General features: G+C 39.0%; 1 protein-coding gene and 1 long non-coding RNA gene across 3 annotated transcripts; both read right to left on the bottom strand.

The window, feature by feature from the left end:
- Positions 1-1,758: 1,758 nt before the first annotated feature.
- LOC123958538 lies at positions 1,759-10,048 on the bottom strand. Of its 2 annotated transcripts, XM_046031935.1 has the most exons (14): positions 9,728-9,869; positions 9,530-9,584; positions 8,260-8,355; positions 7,991-8,080; positions 7,253-7,844; positions 6,211-6,277; positions 4,593-4,688; positions 4,294-4,365; positions 4,112-4,171; positions 3,903-4,013; positions 2,872-2,981; positions 2,534-2,649; positions 2,273-2,372; positions 1,759-2,139 (listed from the first exon to the last, which is right to left on the bottom strand). In XM_046031935.1, exons 1-14 carry the CDS (start codon positions 9,739-9,741, stop codon positions 1,970-1,972), a joined length of 1,749 nt encoding a protein of 582 aa, XP_045887891.1. In that variant the 5' UTR covers positions 9,742-9,869; the 3' UTR covers positions 1,759-1,969. The 2 variants fall into 2 exon arrangements, with proteins under 2 accessions (XP_045887891.1, XP_045887890.1); XM_046031934.1 differs by having other exon boundaries at positions 9,530-10,048.
- Positions 10,049-13,600: 3,552 nt separating this feature from the next.
- On the bottom strand, positions 13,601-14,311 carry LOC123958539. The gene is made up of 2 exons (XR_006822106.1): positions 14,074-14,311; positions 13,601-13,971 (listed from the first exon to the last, which is right to left on the bottom strand). It is a non-coding gene; the product is annotated as an uncharacterized LOC123958539 (long non-coding RNA).
- Positions 14,312-20,081: the final 5,770 nt, after the last annotated feature.

Genomic DNA, 20,081 nt, shown 5'->3' with positions numbered 1-20,081 from the left:
GAGCCTACATCCTGTTCAGTCTTTACCATTATTATTGCCAAAGTCAACTGATTCACTCTCCTTCACATGTAGGCTACAGATGTGCTGTGACTATTTGATTCTGATTATGGATTAAAGACGGAACATGTCATAAATCTTGTATTCTGAAGTTTGGTTTGATAAAGTTTCATTATTTCCAAAACATATAGCACTACAAATGTACATTTTAAAAAGTAAATAAACAAATGATGTCAGATTATGAAACTTCTTTATACCTTACACAAAGGCAGAAAGAAGTGAGTATAGGTGCACTGGCCCGTAACTGTTGAGGGCCTACCTATATGCCTTTGATATCTACTACTAAGTTGAGATAAAGATTTGGTGGCTTTCCAAATTGTTTTTGACAATGATGCAAATGTTATTTTACTGGTACATTTTAAATACCTTACTCTCTGGCACCATCGATTACATTTTTATCATTAAGGTTTTATTCAGGTCATATTGGTGCTCTGTACATGGATCCATCAACTCAAGGGTCACATCAAGGTCTAGTCTATATGGTCTACATTCCACTATGTACAGTTTAGACTAAACCTGGCTGAGAAAATATATATATAGTTTGAAAATATGACACCACAAAGACAGCACGTCCTTACAAAAGTAAAGCCTTAAAATTAAGTTCACCATCCAAAAGAAAAACCTAACATGGTCTATGTCATTTTCTACATTTGAGTCATATTGCTCCTATGCGATTATTAGTGGCACTAGGGCGCGCACAAGAAGGAGGTCTACAACTGTAATTAAATACAGAGAACATGTAAGATATGTTACACCAAAGTAAACATGTATTTTTTCCTGCCAGGGTTATTGCTTTGGTTTGAGTGAAGCCTAGGTCACGAGTAATGTAACATGCAGTAGTACTGAGTGTTTAGTAGTTTTATACATCTCCAGTGTCAACAGTGAGTTTCTGGAACTGATGGTGCCGTTTTATTTTTTCAGTTTGTGGCCACCACAAAAGTCCATTCAGGTCTTTGTTTTAGAGTGGAGGCACAAATCTCAGAGACAAGTAAAACCAGAGGTAAGCCAACTTTTCCATCATTTCATAGAACCTTCACTTAAAGTACAAAAATGGATTTTAAAAATATCAAAATGGCACTTTCAAAGTAGTTGTAAACATAAAAATTGTTGACAGCAACAAAAACACATATGGCTGTTGTGAAAAGGTTCATTAATGTGTAACTTATTTACCAACAAAGATACTTTGATACACATCTGTACACTTTCCATGAATGAACACTTTTACAAATATTTTCCCACCACTTGGCCACTACAATGTAAACAATCAGTAATCATGATTGGCCTGTCAAATCAAAACAGTAGGACTTGTTCCTGAACAGATACAGACTGAGGTTATGAATATCTGTTCAGAAAGCAAAGCATGAAATAAATAAACATGGCTTCTGTTCTTACTAGTTTCCCCAGTATTGTTACAGGTGGATAAAAACTCCAATCAGGTTACATGACAATGGATGGGGTCTTCCAAGGGGGAAGGGGGGGGGGGGATATTAGTTTGGGAACCACTGATTTAGACCAACATTTATATAACAGCAGCCATGGTTAGCCCTTAGCAGCAAACTAAACAATTATGTGGTGCTTCACAGGGAGACTTTCAACATTTTATCAGCTTGAACAGTGTTTGATCTCTCAAAATCTGCATGTTTTATAGAGCAACTATGAACCATGCATCTGAATAATACATAACGAAGCACCTGAAAATGGTTTTTGCTTTAAGAATTTATTTTACAGAACATAATATTAGAATAAAAAACATATCTTTACCTTGAAGTGGAATGTGTGTGACAGTTACATTGTGCTCTCTTGGTGCAGTAATGTTTATTATTTATTGTTTGTTTGATGTGCCAGCTGATTTGAGTTCAAGTATGGTAAAGCCAGGCAGAGAAAAAGGTACAGAAAGAGTCTGTGAATTGGACTAGTCTGACTCCAGTTGGTTAGATAACATTGCATATACTGCAGGACACTGGAGAGCGGATAAGGACACGGGGTTGTTGCTGATTTGATGCAGCTCAGAAGTGAGGACAACGCAGGCCTCAGGTTTTACTGTCGCTGTAGCTACTTTCTGGAAAAGTTGATGCTGAGTAGCTGAAAAACAACAAACTCTTAATAAACGTAGTAATACATCACAAAAAAAGGACATTACCATAAAAAGACAAGGAACATTACACAGTCATTGAAAAGATATGAAAGGTCTCCACAGAGCTATCCTCACTTTTACCTGTTATTATTGGAAATGAATTCCCGGCACAGGCCTGTGTCCTGAGAGAGCCATGGAACTCAGTATTTCTTGTTAAGTGGGGAGAAACCACAATGAAGCCCTGAGAAATGGAGAAACAAAGGCCATATTTCAACAAACACTGACAGTATCCACATGTCAACCATTTAAAACATACACTACATGTCGAGGTATTTACAACATGTTTTCATCTGTTATCAAAGTTATTTATAACACGTAAAATAACACTAATAACCAAATTACTTGGCTGTTGAAGAGAACAGGCTGTGGACTTTGTGTTTTCAGTCTAGGTGGTGAAGTACTCCCTGCGTTTCTCTGAAGAGCTGAAGTCTCCGGCTTACAATCCGTTTGGTCATTACCTGTAAAAAATATAAGTCTAGTTCAATCTATCTATGAAATACCTTTTATATTTTTAAATATTACTCAAATAGCAATATTATGATAAAAACCTATCAATGCTCATCTGACAGTAACAGGCCATTTTGAAACGCATAGAACCGTTATTTGTGTTTTTAAGGAGTACGGAAGTTGGATGTTTGAAAACCTCAACACAAACATATATTTCAGGAATTTGGACGTACTCAACTCTCCACCATCATCCTCATCTTTCAAGTCAACATGTGGAGTTTGTTTCTGCGATGGCTCCAGCTCCTCTTCTTCACATTCCAGCAACAGTTCAGACGCTGTGGACCTGCAACAGGGAACAACAGACTGACACACCTGCTTCAAATAATATAAAAAATCCAAAGACAAACTTTTAGGTTTTTGTGTCTTTTAGCATTTTTACATGTACAGTATTATGTTACTGGTATTGTTGTTGTTTCCACTGGTATTGTTATAGTTATTACGAAAAGCTTTTTACCATCTGGAGTAAATTTTCTGTCTTTGCTGGCCTTTTTTTTTGCCATTAAGTACCACAGAAATCCAATGTAATAATATTGGTTTAAAAAGTGTTTTTATGGTTCAATAGTACATCATATTTATTACTGACACTTTTTTCCGAAGCGACGTACAATAAGGGCATTTCAACCACATGGGAATAATCCCAAAATTGCAAGAATCATACAGTACATCAAATATGCTCAACTGCTTCAAGTGCCACATATAGAAACATAATGGGCTGCGGTGCAGTCTGAACGGACGAGTTTTCAGTCAGACAGAAGATGTGTAGAGTAGTAAACAATATTTTTTGTTTACAATTATTCTTAAGTAGGCTATTTAAAATCCATCTTAATTTGATAACTCTAATAACAGCACCTGTTCAGGTGGCTTTTAGTACAGTAGTACATTTCAAGAGGGCTGAAAGGGCAGGCTGCTCTGGACAGTGCAACCTAAAATACATCCATATCTCATCTATACAGGTGTATCTGTAGAGTTTTCACTGTACTGCTGCTTCGGTGTTATTTTTTAGCAAAAAAAAGGGAAAAGTGGGAGAAAATACAAGAAACAAAGAGGTTCTGCATGTAAAAATTGAGGCTCAAGTATAACATTTTTACAGATCCAATGAACAGATGCCAACTAAATATATTCAGTGCCACATATTCAAAGTACACTTCAATATTCTAAGATCCCCACTCTTGATAAATGAGCCTCATCAAAAACAAGCAGGTACCTCTGAGGAATTAATGGTACGTAAACGTCCTCATCACAGCTGTCATCAGCTCCTGGAGTGCTCAGCTCAGTTGTTTCTAAGGCGTTTTCCATTTCACTATCCAAGTCAGATCTATCAGATACAAATCAAAATTTGATACTAGAATCAAATGAGCCACAGAAACAACAATTAAGATATGACAAATCTTGTATAATATAGTACAAAATTACTGTCTGCTCTTCAAACTGGTGCGTTCATCTTCTTCAATGGTGACTTCCATCTCCTCAAAACTGAGAATGAAAATTACATAGAGGACACTGAATAAGATCAGAGTTCAAATGTGTCTTAGTAAAGTCGATACAGTACTAACAGGCCTACTGAAATGTACATTATCAAAAAGATCAATACTAACCTGTCCACCTCTGATGCCACGTGTGTAGTTTCACTCCAATTTTCAACATCATCTTGCTGACGCTGTTTACCTCTGCAGACACATGTTGAAAGTAATTTTCAAAATATTCAGAAGTTGTTCCAACGTGTGGACATTAATTGGTCTACTGTTAATCTACTGTGACACATGTGCGGTGGACGCTACATGAATTAAGTAATTAGTGAAGCTATGAAATACTCGGGATTATCTACGGGGTAAAACAATGCCAATGCCCAAACTCAGTCAGTGCAATTGATGTGTGAAAAAACAAGACCGCTTACCTTTTAGAGGCTGATCCACGTTCAAGACTTGATGCAATAGGCTCTTGCATACGCATTCCAGTAGAGATCATCAGTATCGAGGCTCTCTTTTCATAACTGTAAAAAGAAACCTCGTCATTACAGTGGTGAAAGTACCACCAAGACTAAGATTATATTACAGTACATACATTTTTTTTTTTTTTTTTACTTTACACTGAAACTATCTGCATGTCTAGAGACTCAGTGAACCCACCCTCCAACTGTGAGTACAAACACATGTACTTTTTTTGTCTTTCTTTCCAAAAAAAATTTTACAAATATGGACATACATGTGTACACGTAAACCAAGTGTTTAAAGCAAACGTGCAATTCAGGCTCTAAAAGGTTTACTTGGAGCTAAAAAGATTGTAATAACAGGAGAAGTGATGATTCATAGGCACAGATTTAAAAATCACCTCTTATTTGTAGTTGTTTGGAATCTAGTTGTGCTTCAGTTGGAGTGTAAAACCACTCCCCACTTGGATTGGTATTTTCATGAAGGGGATATTACAAAAGTATGCAGTATACCAAATTTAGAAGCAAAAAGAGAAGGAGTATTATGTATTATGCTTTGTCAAATTACAAGCCTTTACTCTGAACTGCCTCATGACCCACTATGAAGCAACATGGCTTCTATAAGTGAAGCTTTCAATCATCGCTGAGCTTCTAAGCCACACAGATTTCTGTTCAGTCACCAACAAAAGTAGTGTTAAGTGTACTTTTACTTTTTGGCTGCTCTTATTCGATCAGTTGGTTTTTCTTAACTGAGTTTTAAATGAGAAGTCATTTTTTGTGGCAGTAAAAATGAGTCACCCATGGTATCACAATAATATGCACAAATATGACAACAAATAAGAGGTATGGGATTTCAAGGAAATAAAGGCACACTGTTGTGTTGATAAAAACTTTAAACGCCTTTATTAATGTGCTAACAGATGAGGATACATGGTAGGACAATTGAAAAAAATTTAAAGACACAGAAATGCATAGAACAGGCATGGTAGATATACTTATTAATTTAACACCAAGCATATTGCATAAAGATTTAGGGGATACATATTATCATGTTGGAAGTACAGTAAATAAAATAAAGCAAATTACGCTTGGAGTGACTTGGACTGGTGTAGTAAGTACTGAGACCTCGGTCACACAGCAGTCAATCCATGCAGGGTGGGGTTACCAGACTTTTTAATTTTTTGAGATGAAACAAAACACATTACTGTGCGGAAAGGGTCATACGTACTCATAAACCCACAGAGAATTATCACTCAGCTCAGCACCTCAAGAAGCTAATGGCTACAGTTAGCTTAGCTTACAGTATCTGGAGTTGCTGGTTATTATGGCAGCCCTGCCCACTTCTTTTAAACTCTTTTAGTGAGCTTTCAAAAATGTTGTCTCCTACCCAACATCAGATTACCTGGTTGATGTCACTTCAGTAACTTTATTGGATTTCCATAGTTTCCTCTCTTTCTGCAGATGATTTTATGCAACAGATTGACAGGCTGATCAGCACTTTCCATTAAAAATATACAGATTTGGTTTTGTAAAATGAGCTCTTGATAATACACCAGTTATGTATAGCCTCTGCATGCTGCCTCACCTTGACCTGGGCGTTAGAACTGCCTTCTCTCTTCTCTTCGACTTGGCCTTAATTTTCTGCAGAGGATCTTCAAAGTAAAAACAAGAAAACACTCAATAATAAGTACTAAGATTTATCAGCAATGCACATGTAAATAACTGCCACATTGTTTTTTCTTTTATCCATAGTTCTATTTTTCTTTTATGACTTGCACATCTGTTTGTTCCATATTTATTTATTTTTACATTTATTTATGTCAACTGTATGTTTTTGTCTATGTCTAGCAACTAATCACCATAGCAAATTCCTCGTACATGTGAAATACAGTGGTGACATTAACTAAATCACTCAATAACAATAGGTGTTTATTGGAGCAAAGTGAAAATATGTCCAACTTTAAAGTGATCTAGAGGGCCCGGACACACCCTACAACTCTCTAAACACTAGCACAGATAAAGGAACATTTTGCAATGCTTCATGTTTTATGTTAAAAGTTGCCCTTGAACACGCAGCAAAGGCTACTGCTGACTGCCAGCTGAGCACCAGCATGCACAGGCACTAAGAGGAAACTGGTCTGCGTTTCAATCTAAAAATAATTATGGGAAGACAAAACTAATCAGCCTGCCATTTTCACAGCACTATGAAACCGTTTTAACAGTTCCATTATATGCTTGGAATAGAAATTAAGATTTTGTCTTAAGAAGTTGCAATTGGCACTGTGAGGGTTTGCTTTGCGCTGGAGTTGTCGGAACATTGTCTTTTGGTCGTGTAAGAAAAGGATCATGAGAAAAATAAGTAAAAGCCACACCAAAATTCTAGGTTGAACAGCCAGTGAAACAAATGGCTGCTGAAAATGGTCGAGTTATGCCAACTCGTGCCAGCAGGCACGCCTGTATAAATTTGACAATAATATACAGTATAAATATATTTCTGCCTTTGTGCATACACAGTTTTAGCCTTGCTCTTGCAGTTTTATGTATATAGGCCACTGAAAAACAATAAGACAAAGTTGAAGTCGGACACTTTTTAGTTTAGAAACCAGCAGAATCACAGAAACCATCACCTGAAATGTGAAGAAGGGTGCCTTCAGGCCATCGATGGACCCCCTTTGCAAAGATCCCTTCCTGCTCAGTCCTGTTCATCGGTTTCATTTCTGGGTTGAGGTATGCCTTTTGAATTTCAGAGAAGGTTTTATGCCCTATGAAATTCAGGTGCAGATGTTCGGCCCATTTTTTGAAGTGCGTAAAACTGCCTCCAGAAAAAAGCACAGAAAGAGCCGTAAGCAGGTGGATTTCAGGAAACGTCTCCCAAAGATGCGGTGATGACATCCATGTGCCCTTGTGTCCACCAAGGCAGCTCCACCTCACCTTCTTCTGTGCACCAGAGTGAGACACCTTCTTTTTGGTTATGGGCTGTCCACATGTCTGACACTTCTTAAACAGCTCCATCAAGCAGCTGTCATTCACAATAGTCTTTGACTGACACAAGCCCTTTTCTGTGTTCCCATCTGATTTTGACGTTGCTGTGGATCTTAATTCAGTCTCTTGGTGCAAGCTCCCTTTCAGACGATCCACAAATGCCACACTGCACAAACCTTCACTGAGTTCTGCTAGTGGAGGGGACTGGGATGAGGCGCTTGGGGCTCCAGAGGCAATCTGGGATAACAGAGACAGTAAAATTTTAAATGGGTTTACTGTATGAGAAACTTATCTGAACAGAGTTCCAGCATGCGGTGCTTTTGACTGAATGTAATACTCATTCACACAGTAAAAAAGCTTCTGATGTCATGTGATATACTTACAGGAATTGGCAGGGAAAGAGAGGGTAATCCAGTATCCACACCAGTACCTTCGACACCCAAGGAAGAAGCCTGAGAAGACGTACTCGGACCCTTGAGTAAAAACAGTGATTGTAATACCAATAGCATTATTTCAAAATAGCACAAGTGCTACATTTAGAAAGGAGGCCAGCTGTGTAATTTACTACCATAATATAGAATTCTGGTAGTAGAATAGAACACATGACAACAAAATATCAAATAGCACCACAGCTTTCCTACATCATACTTACTGAAGTCAACACAGAAGCCCATTGCAAAACACTGTCCACAGTGGGACCTGAAACCACAGAGGTAGAGACTTGAGCCGCTGTACTGGAAGCATTCACCTAATTAAAAACAAAACAAATGTTTTGATGTAGGCACACTTGGTAGTCAGTCAACGTCTATCAACAGCACAGTGGAGCAAGTTAACAAAACACTTTTGCTGACCCAAGTTTCGGCCTCTCTTGTATTGCCATTACAGTAGAGTCACAAAGTAAAATGTCTGTTTTTCCATAAAAATTAATCCCTGGCATAGGTGTCATTATTTACACTGGGGACGCTGGGGACATGTCCCCACCACATTTTGAAATGGCTGATTTTGTCCCCATCACTTTTTGAAAGCATTTGTTAAAACTGTTCTAAAAAAATAGCTTGCAACAAGAAATGTTAACCTACAAATGAAAATGCTTTGAGAAAAATGTATTTGCACAATAAGAAACAAATGTGAATTGTCCAAAAAAGTAACTTAAGCTAAATAAAAACAAGCTGCTGTTTACTGCATTATATTCTGTTATATTAATATATGAATGATCACCTGCTAGCTAATTTTTTTTGTCTCCCTTTATCTAAATAAAAATATTTTTACCATAAATTAGAGCAGAAAATGTCTCCAGAATGAAGGAAGTGTTTAGTGCTCTAATTTTCTGGGGGAGGACCCCCACACCCCTCTCATATATTTCATTTTTAGTCAAATTGGTGTTAAAAATCTTTTTGACTTGTTCTCATGCATCATCATGCTCATGACCCAAGTGTATAATCGCACCCTTAAGCTGAGCCCTTATATCCCCACCAAATTTCAACACAAAGTGAGGCCCTTGATCCTTAAGAATTTTGAAATACCCAGAAGGTGATTTAACACCACTCATCGTCATTCTGAAGGAATATGAAGAATCTTATGAAGTCTCCTACAATCATCAGGATTACATATCCTGTTTGCTGCACAATAACAAACCCGTTTCTCAAATTGTGCCACTGTTTCCTAATCCAGACGCAGATGGTAACCTGAAAGGACATGCATATGCTTGAATTTCTACGTCCTTTTATCGTTACATTTGTCGGAGTTCGTATTTTTTCATGCACCATGAGAAAGGAGCTTGGTTAATTCCATTAACATGTTTTGTGCAACAATTTCCTATTTCCAGTCGCACATTCGCTCTAAAACACAAAAATGTGATTTCTAGCCAGCGTTATCTATAAAAACAAACAAACACATATTTTACAGGTAAAATAAATATTTACCTCTGTTCGGCTCCTGTCATCTGCTGGCAGAGGTGTGCGGAGGTGCTCCAGCTGTCTTCCAGAGAAAACAGATGGAATTACGTTGGACTTGAGGATTTTTCGGGGCGTTGTTTTCATAAGTTCTGCCTGTATGTCCGGTTCGTAATCTTCCGGTTTAAAATGCTGGCTGCAGACTCTTATATTGCCGTATTTACTTACTGGTGTGTTTTCATCAAATTTGGGGTTCTGTACGGCCTTTAACCACTTTCTGCATCGCTCTGGGTCTCTTGTAGGCAGGGAGTGGAACACGACTCCCCGGGACCTCGCCTTCTTGTAGCCCTTACAGCCCGGCACAGAGCACATCCCCGGCATCGCTACACAAACACAAACCAACCACAGTGGCAAAGAAACGACGAGTTACAGACCGACGACTGCCACCATTCCTGAGTTGTCTGTAGTACAGTGACCAATAGTCGGCTCCAGCAATTGGTGAACGTGACCGCTAAGCGTAAACTCAAGAATGTAAAGACGTTTTCGCTTTGCATTCTGGGAAACGTAGGACTAAAGCTTCATTTAGCTCTGCTGTATTGAAAATGAAATAGAAAACCAGAGGGTTCCCCATTTTGCTAAGACCATAGGCTGGCTATAACCTTTGATACAGTCTTTGGCTATAACGCAAATTTTGGTCACGTGTTAACAAATGAACCATCTCCATGACATGATATGTATGTTTTTTTCCTTTGTCTGTTTAAATTTCTTATTGTATGTCTTTTGAACCGGGTGTGTGTCCTTAATAAAAGCTTGATTAGATTAGACATACTGACCTCCTTCCACCATAACGTTTCTTTTATAAAGTCAAGGGGTGGAAGCTCTTGATAATTTCCAGACAGAAAAAAACAACAACTAATCAAATGCCTTTTCGGAAGTCAAAGATGAACCTTCAAGCTCAAAATAAAAAATGTGTAAGAATGTTAAATGTATGTTTAGCAATATAATAAAAAAGCTTCACTCACTTTTTCTGACTGCGACATTTCAGACAATATTCTACAATTTAAACACTTCCATATGGAACTCAAAAATGGTCAATGTTAAATTAATAATCATCTTTCCTATTTTCATACTAACCATTTTATTGGAGTTCATTTGTGTTTCATTATAGAGATTTTATACGTATATGTCAGTGTATGTCATGGAGAGTACCTCTCAGCCTTTGTAAACTTTGTAGTCTTCTGTGGCTCTGATGAAGCTTTGTCATGTCAGAGAAAATAACCTTGATCAAATAGTGATGTCTTCAGGGTTATCTCATCTTATGTGGAGACTACACACAAGCAAACTAGGTGCACATAGTTTGAAAGATGTTAGCGTTTACGGGGCAGACAGGGCCCAACAAAAGAGGCTTTTTGTTGAATTATATGAACAGCCAGTGATTCTGCAGTCTGACTCATACTCAACATATGGTCTGGATTTCTTTCTAGATATATTTCACACCATATGAACACAAGAACATGCTACAGTGCACAGAGCTAATCCCTTCAAATGTCCATTTATTATTTATATTAATTTATTATTTATTATTTTCTGCCAGTTCAACCACATACAGTTTTCACCCAAAATAGACTGAACCCCAAACACAGGAAAAATGACATTTTGGCTCTGAAAGGAGGTGAATATTTTTACAGCACCAATTTCACTGTAAAGGGGGATGAATGAGTTAATCAGTTTATTAGGTACACCTAGCTAAAACGAATGCAGTCGAACACAACAGTCCAGCAACAAACCTTCTTGTTACAATGTTCAGTTTTTGCTGAAACTGTTTTAGGGAGCTGTTGATTCATGGAGCTGTTGATTGTCCTGCTGTTGCTGTCGACAGGTTTCTATCTTCATTGATATAAATGTTGTCTTCGCCTCTATCACAAGCAGCAAATAGGAACATTTGGAAGACCAATAAACGCTGTCCACCTTTGGGAAGAAAACGTGTTGGAAGCATCCCCTCTGACAGGTAGATAAAGGCTGCCATGTCGTTCCCCCCCTAACCCACACAGTTTGGATAACTCTGAAATAGCTGTGAAACAGTGTTACAGTAAATTCTCGTGTTCTGACTTGTGCTTACTTATTTGTTTATTTCCAATATTTGTGAAATAATGAAAATAAACAATAAACTATGTTAAAACTATTTTTTCATCTGAGTATTAATTAGACATCTGGTGAAGTTTGTGTGATCTGAGATTGTCCAACAGGTGGCAGTCTGGAATTGATAATACATGCCTCCATGTTTCAGTACATGAGAAAACTTCCTTTAAATGACAAAGTATTCCCTCTTGCATGACTTTTAGGTTTTAATGTTCATCGCTGCCGACACATTTATAATGGCATTGAGTTACAGGACATGGAAATCACACATACCTCTCCTCTACACTCCACAAGCTGCTGGAGGGTCCACTGTTTATACCCTCTTCATTTCCTAAACTATCTCAAAATCAAGCTGAAAACACTTTTAATTACTTTGAACAAAGTTACTGCACAAAAAACTAATGTCCAGAATAGTGACATGAGATGTTTGATTTTCACATTAGGGGCTCTGTAATGATTTGTTTTCCAACAGGTAACACAAATACTGTACGAGTTCCTCTTAAATCCATTCAGGGACAAAATCACTTTCAGAAACTCAACTGGACGATTCAGAAAAGATGGTACTGGACCCATTTTTCTTATGTAACTAATATTAATAGGCATCTATAATAAACATGATTAATAATTATCCTATTGCACTTTCATTGACCCTAACAGGCTTGACCGTGAAGTTGGTTTTATACTTGTTATAACTTCCACTAATTGAATTCAGTGAGACAGGGATGAAGAACGTGGAACCTTTCATTTTTAACAACACACTGTACCATCATACCGTATAATTTCTACCATTTATTAAATACACTGTCATCTTATGTAACTCGCTAGTGCTAAATACATGTCCAGGATGAACACCAGAACAGCAAACAACTCAAAACTCCACTGTGTTTACACTAGAAACATTTTGACATCCAGTACGCAGTCTGTTGACTATAAGCTGATAAAATACTACAGGCAAGGATAAAGTGTGCCGTTTTTACCCACTTAACTAGTAGTTTTTACTTGATCACGCTACAATTCAGTCTACTGTGTGCGGTGATTTCTGAACAAACGAGTTTAAACTTTCAGTTTCATACTTTTGAGTCAGAATACGGATCAGAATATATATATATATGTGTGAGTACATCTGCTTTGCAGTAAGTGTGTTGATGAGTACACAGTGCCAAAAAGTGTTGGTGGTTCTGGGACTGAGTGTACTCGTATAACAGGCCTCATTCAAAAAAACATCTGGATAAGATGGGAGGGGCAATCCCTAGTGATGCACCAACAACCCACTTGTTTCACAAAAAGGTTCACACGTGTTTGAGTTTCATTCTTCATTTGTATTTATTTTATTGAGATTGATTCACACTATACAGTATATATGCATGTCCAGTTGCTTCACCTGCACCAAAACAAAAATAAAAAAACAGGTTGAAATAAATTGTGATTATGAAGATTATGGTTAGAACTAACGTTAATCTTAAAGTAAACCAACTAAAACATCTATTATCAAACTTTAAAATCAATTAATTTGGTCCTAGGTGAGTAAAACAAACCCACCCTGACAGCAGAAAACCTCTTTGTAGGAGAGAGGGGTCAAACCCAGGTTGCTGCAATCAATGGCACCTACATACATGCTCATCCACCCCGCATGCATCTCCACATCCTTTTGATCTTTGCTATTTCAGTTTCATGTTTGTTCCTTTTTCATAATAGTTCCAGTCAAGGTCTGCCTCCTCTTTCACTTCATGCCACTATATGAATATGCTGAGAACACCCACACCAAACTGTTTTCTCTGACATGCAAGTTTATAAACCACTTAAACTCATCCACTTGAAACAAAATGTAAGCACCTTCGTGCAATGTTAGTCACATACAAATAAGGTCATCTGAGCATCTATCTATCCATCATGACAACTTTACAGGGCAGGTTGTATATGGTAATCATTGATAAAGACATCTGTAATAATATGTCAAACAGGTAGGCTACATATTTTTATTAAATCTTGCAGGAATAAAATTAGCATTTGTGATTCACTGGAGTAAAGTAGTGCTTTTTAACCGTCATGCAACGCTACTCCATTTATTAAACCACCTATTGTGCACCTTAAAACAAAAACAACTTATCCACAAATCAGCTGCATGAGGCAGTAGCAAATAAAATGTGGAACAGACTTCTAAAAGACATTCATACTTTCATCAACGACAGACGTTGCGCATCCGCGAGTCACAGCGTCAGACAATTTAAACCCAACTTCACTGCAGTCCTCTTGTCTGGTTTCTCGTCAGCGCGGAGGAAAAAGTAGTTCCCACACAGCAGAAAGACCACGCCGCACTCTTGTTTTCCAGTGGCCTTGAAAATGTCAAGACATTTCCACAATTCCAAGACAACTAAATATTTTCAGTAAATGTAATAGCTTCAAAGCCTACTCGAAATATCTTTACAAATACCAACCTGTCCAAGAGCAGTAACGCTAGTTCCCTGTCTGCTCTCAGTCCCTCCTGTTCTTTCAGCGCTCTCCAGCGAGGAAAAGCTTCACCAATTGTTATCCGTGTTTGTCCTCGCCGTCGATCGCTTTCTCTTTTTTTGCCTGTAATCCTTCCCCTGAACGCCGCGTCTCTTTTATACGTGTATCACCAGAAACTTTTCTTGCACGCTTTCTTATGTTTTTCCCCCATAACACCGGCGCACTGTCAGGCTGCGGTCGAATAGTATAATACTGGTACAAAACTATTACTATAGAAGCCTACCGTTATACTAATGACGTCATAATGAGTATGTAGAGCGTTCCGGCTGCATAGTATGTGGATTTTGTGAACATGAGAAATACCCGGGTTATTAGTATATTAGCAAGAATTTAAGTGTTAGCACCCTGAGTTTACTGGAAACCACCGGTCTCTTCGGACCAGGGGCATTTACAGTATAGATAGAAACATTTGGGGCTTAGCCCAGACCAGAAATCTTTTTTTTTTATTTTATTTTTTTTATTCAAAACATAAAACCATAGTGTAGGCTAATATATTGCAGTAAGGCTCTCGGGCATTCTGTATTACTATCAGATATGTTTTTCCTGTAGATCAATATTTTTAATTTCATTTCATCTCTGCTGAGTCAAGCACACAGGCATGACTGAAGTCTTTAAATGTGCATGTGGCACCTTTTCACCTCAATGATAAATCACTTCATTTTAATTCACTTATGGAGCTTTCACATCTGAAAGTCCACACCAAGGTCCGATCCAACTTTCATGTTTTGATACATTTTGATACATTCGGTTTTGGTTTGGTTTCACACTGCAATTCTGCGACCGCACTAAAGGACTTTACAAGACACACTTGCGTCCTGTTGTCATCATCTATGTGTCTCCCTATACTTGACATTGACTGGTTTACTAAACAGTTCAGCGGGTATCTTTGATAAGAATGAATGAATAAACAAATGAACATATGCATATTTGCCACTATATTATTATGGCATTACTATCTGCAGCACCAACTATACTGAAGGCAAGTTCAAACTCGCAATTAAAACCGAACCATGGTTCAGTTTGATCCAGACTGAGACTCACTCTTTTCGTCAGACCAAATTTCGTCTGTTTGGCCTGGACTGTGGTCCGTGGGAGGTTTCACACCTGCAATTTTTGTTCGGACCAAACTGAAAAGCCCGAAAGTCCGGACCAAATGAGGTAGGTGTGAAATCCCCCTTAGAAACTCTTTACTTTACTCTAATAGCTTCTGTGTTTCAGCAGGTTTTCAGCTCATGTTCAAAACTTACTGCACATTAATAATCTCTCCCACATATCTGTGTTCTCTGACATTTGCAGAATATATTTTGAGACAAAAGTTGTAATATTACGAGAATAAAATCGCAATCTAATGAGAATAAAGTCATAATTTTTTAACTAAATCTACCCGCCCTCTGCTGAGCAGGCTACCTTGTGTTATTGCTCTGCTGATATGGTAATAGACTACCCCCTTTAGAACGTCTGACAGACACAGAACTCTTCAACAGAGGTGGAAAACCGAAACTGAAAACACTTGTGATCAGACAGAAATCTCACCATAAATCCACACAAATGTTAGCACAAATCTTCAGGCATCTCTGAGCAAGGAGGACAGAGACAGCAACAAGAGCGACAGGTGTCTGTGTTGCGGTCAGGTGTGTCATGTAATTCTCTCGCTACTTTGCGGAAACTGTTAACAGTTTGTGTAGCAAATGAACTGACTGACAACAACTAACTTCACTGGCTTGTTCTGCTAATACTCTGCTGCTTCATATATCAGTCATGTTATAAACAAACTACTCTATGTCCTTCCAAAACACAGATGAGGGACAGTGACAACATAAATGCTTAGCGCCACAAAAAGGTGCATTATGTGTCAATAACATTTAGAAATGCTGTGGTGAAACAACAATCGCTTGTTTTAGTGACTGGCATTATCGACTCTACTTTAATAAAGAACGGTCCAGTGTACCTTATGCTAAAGGAGATATGAAAGGAAGCACTAAAGCACCTTTCCTTAGCATTTAGAGAATTCGACCAGCTCTTACCCTGGCTGCCACTTAAGCCTAGTTTACATGACACGATTTTAAGCACACCTTGCAAGTTGCTGAGCTCGCCAGTTGTGTAGCGTGAACTACTCAATGACGTATCAAAGAGGCATCGCTGACGCCAGACAGATTTTTAGTATGCTAAATATCTGAAGCTGTCAGCTGACTCGAAATCCACAACCAGCCAAAGAGAGCAGGCAGCTGGCAGAACACAGAAAATCCCTGCTGCCTGCGGGTGCTTATGCATTCTTTCACCCATTTAAGACTCCCGTCACAAGAAGAGCAAATCGTGTAGTGTGAACAGCACTGCGATCTGCCGGCACTGAAAGTCCTGTAGATTGCACTAGGCTTTAGATGTCATGTCATCCAGTCAGGAAGCAAAAAAAGACTATGACTGCAACCCTAGTTGCTATCGCCTACTGGGTTTTCCCGCCCTACTGTTCTGTGATTGGCTAGTACTCAATGCTACAAGTCCTTGTGATTGGATGCTAGCTGTGAAAGTGGCTGTACCCCTAAAGCTGCCTTCAGATGATAAGAAATTTGCTCTTCGGTAACTGCAACACTTGCAGAGCTAAGCTTGCTAAGCTAACATTAGCACTGGCATTACATGCCTACTCACAAACCTGATAGCCTTGTCTGATTGCTGACACTTCGCCATGCATTACTTTTCCTGGTGTGATCGTGGCTTTAGTAGTTGTCTTTGTCTACGTTCAGACTGCAGGCCTTAATGCTCAATTCCAATTTTTTTCCCCAGATCTGATCTTTTTGTTTGACAGTTGACTAGGGATGCACTAAATGTTCGGCTACCAAAATTAATCGGCCGGAAATAGCCAAAAAAAAAAATTTACTTCATTTACTGAACAATTACGTTGACATGTCAGCAGTGTGGAAGCATTTTAAAGTGTCCGAGACAGACGCAAAAATTGCTGTTTGCAGACACTGCTGAATTGTCTCCTAGCATATCCTCTCCATCTGTGGCTGAATTCTTAGAAAAGGCAACAAACGGTCTGACCCGCTTTGAGTGTTTCTTTCACTCATTTATGAGAAGGCAATTAAGATAGCCGCCCCAAAATTTGGAGTGCACACGTCTTCAAGCCTTTATGGTAAATCCACTGAAACGGACCAGTGCGAGCTGACAGGCAGGTTAGCGACTTTTTCCTGTCATTTTCTGTCTTTACAAAGAGAAGTGTTGCAGTATGAGAGTCCTACCTGAAGAGAAGCTATGAAGTCTTCATGTTGCGTGATAGGAGAACCACATACAGCATTATTTGTAAAATTGGGTCAGACTTGATGAGTTTAGCGCGAGGATACACATGTGTCTGGTTTTCAAAATAAGGTGTCTATACAGGATAGAAATAAGATTAAGTGGATTATATTAACAGAAAGTATAAAACATATTACATGTGTCCATTAATAGTAAATGGACTGTAAACGTCCATTGTGAGAATAGTGCAAAGCTTTAAGACACCACGTCACACATCACACACACAAGACTCTTCAGCAAGCTAGCTATAAGAAGAAGCTAGCTCAGTATTCTTAGTATGGATTTAAAGAGAGAGGCTGCAAAGAGGCTGCAAAGAGACCGAAAAGACGCTTTTGGAGAAAGTGAGGAAGAGCAAAAGAGAGAGTGACTGAGGCAAGAGACCGGACTAGAGTAAAACATATGCAGGACAGATAGCGAGTTGACCTTCTTGCTGCTGGACTAGAAAGTAATAACTTATTAGCTGGCTTGCTATGTCTTGTCTTTGCCTGTGTTAGCAAAGTTGTCGACTCCAGATAAATCAGCCAGAGATTCCATAGACAGAGTTTTAGACGCTGGCTATAAATCTCGAGTTGTCGAGCAGTCAACTACTGAGACAGGCTGAGCAGGTGGTTTGGCGAAGCAACAAGCTGGCCAATCACAACACTGCAGCGCAAGTGTTGATGCAAATCTGGTGGGGAAAAAAATAATGCTAACCTTCTCTGTCGCTACGGTTTCTCTGCCCTTCAGCTCTGGCAATCATTGCTTATTGACGTGTGTTCCGCACGGGAATGTCGCCACAGATACCAGATTTAAAAACTCCAATACACTGCGAAATACAGAGAGGCAACACCAAAGATGCAAGCTGGTGTTAAACCTCAAATAAGAGGGTTAGGGCCACTTGGTTTATTTGCCATTTACAGAGCCAGGGCGGTGTACAAACACCACATTTTTTCTCAGCGCACATACATAAAGGACAACTGGTGGACCATGAGGAGACATTTGCTGAATTTGACCAAAAGAAGTGTATTGAATTCACATACCCCACCTTTTGACAGGCGGCATAACAACGGAAACAGTGAAGTACCCTTGACTGCAATGTGCAGATTGGGGTGGTGATCACTGTGGGCCCCGCCCACATGAAAGACACCTGCATGCACAGAAGAATATTACCACATCACACGTAGAATGCTTTTGTACGGAAGTAAACAAAGAGGCCAGGGCTCGCGCTCATGACAGGCTGAATGTGCTGTGTACATGAAGTTATAGCAGCTCCTGTTAAGAGATAATGCGGGAGACTTATATATCATCTTTACTAAAACAACATAACACAGTTTAAACAATTAACACAAACAAAAACAAGGTTTGACAACTCATCACACAAGGCTTCACTCGTGCTACACAAAAGAGGCAAAGACTTTAAAATTCCTGTTGTCAACTGCCTCCATCTTTTGTTTATACGGTGTATGGCCTCCACGGGGCTTCTGGGAAGTGCCTTGCTCAGCGTGGGCGGGGTCAAACGTTTAACACCGCCCCGATATGCACAGTCAGGGGCTTCTCCAAACACTCACTTGAGCAAAGTTACCAACAAACAAAAAATGTGCAGGAAGTAGGAGAGGCAACAATTTTTGTTTCATTAATCAACTCCCTTGATGGAGATGTCTAACTCATACACGAAATCTCAAGTTGGTCCACCGCCTAACGATAATCACTTCAACATTATATCGATACATAGAATAGTAGCCTAATATGGATCGTGTGCACTGGTGAAGTAATGTGGCAACAAGCCATAGCCTACAACATATAAAGTATTAGCTAATAACAATATATTAAATTGATTTGCAGTAGCCTACTGTTAGCTTACCTGTCCAAAAGGATGTGTCGGTTTTTATCCGCAAACGGAATCGGAGGTCTCCCCATGCCTCAACGCCTTTCCAATGTTGACCCGCGTTTTTGCCCGACGTCGATCTAATTGGCCTCACGGGCTTTTTTTTTTTTTTTTTTTTTTTTTACCCTTAAGTTGAGGTTGTGTTGTGCTGGGAGTGGGAGCCGGTGGTTTTTTGGTGTTAGCGGACTCCATTTCGTTACCTGTGGTTTTCCTGCTGGGGTGCAGTGGGGTCGGAATCAGTTATGCATGAGGCTCGAGAGCGTGCATGAACGTCACAGCCTACCTAAACCAATAGATTTCGCGGAAAATCCGACCAGATTTTTTCACAGAGGAAGCAGAATTGTTTGTGTTACAGGTAACCGAGAAACCGGCGAATATTTGAGGTTACAACCACAACCCGTTCGCAAATAGGTAGGCTAATAAAAATGTGATTAATTTAATTGAAAACATTAGGTCTGTCTAGTATGTAATATTTAAGTTTCTCTGCAGTTCTAGCTGGTCTATAAGCGCTCTCCATCCTGTAAAATTCCACACCAATATTTAACCTGTTTTACACCTCTTGTTCCATAATCTAATGCTTGTTTCACCCCTACGTTTGCGCTTTACGGGCACAGTTTCTGAGACGGGACGCGCAGTAAGCGTCAGTAAACAAGAGAGTTGCTGACTTCAACTTCCTCTGACGTAGCATCAGTGAATGAATGAAACGCACCGTTACCTTGAATACAGTTACGGATTTCTTTGGGTTTGAACACTGTTGGACACATTTGGAATAATGTACATAAC

This window comes from Micropterus dolomieu, linkage group LG20 (genome assembly GCF_021292245.1).
Source record: "Micropterus dolomieu isolate WLL.071019.BEF.003 ecotype Adirondacks linkage group LG20, ASM2129224v1, whole genome shotgun sequence".
Lineage (NCBI taxonomy): Eukaryota > Metazoa > Chordata > Actinopteri > Centrarchiformes > Centrarchidae > Micropterus > Micropterus dolomieu.
The sequence above is the reverse complement of the archived record's forward strand: the minus strand, read 5'-3'. Positions and strand labels throughout refer to the sequence as shown.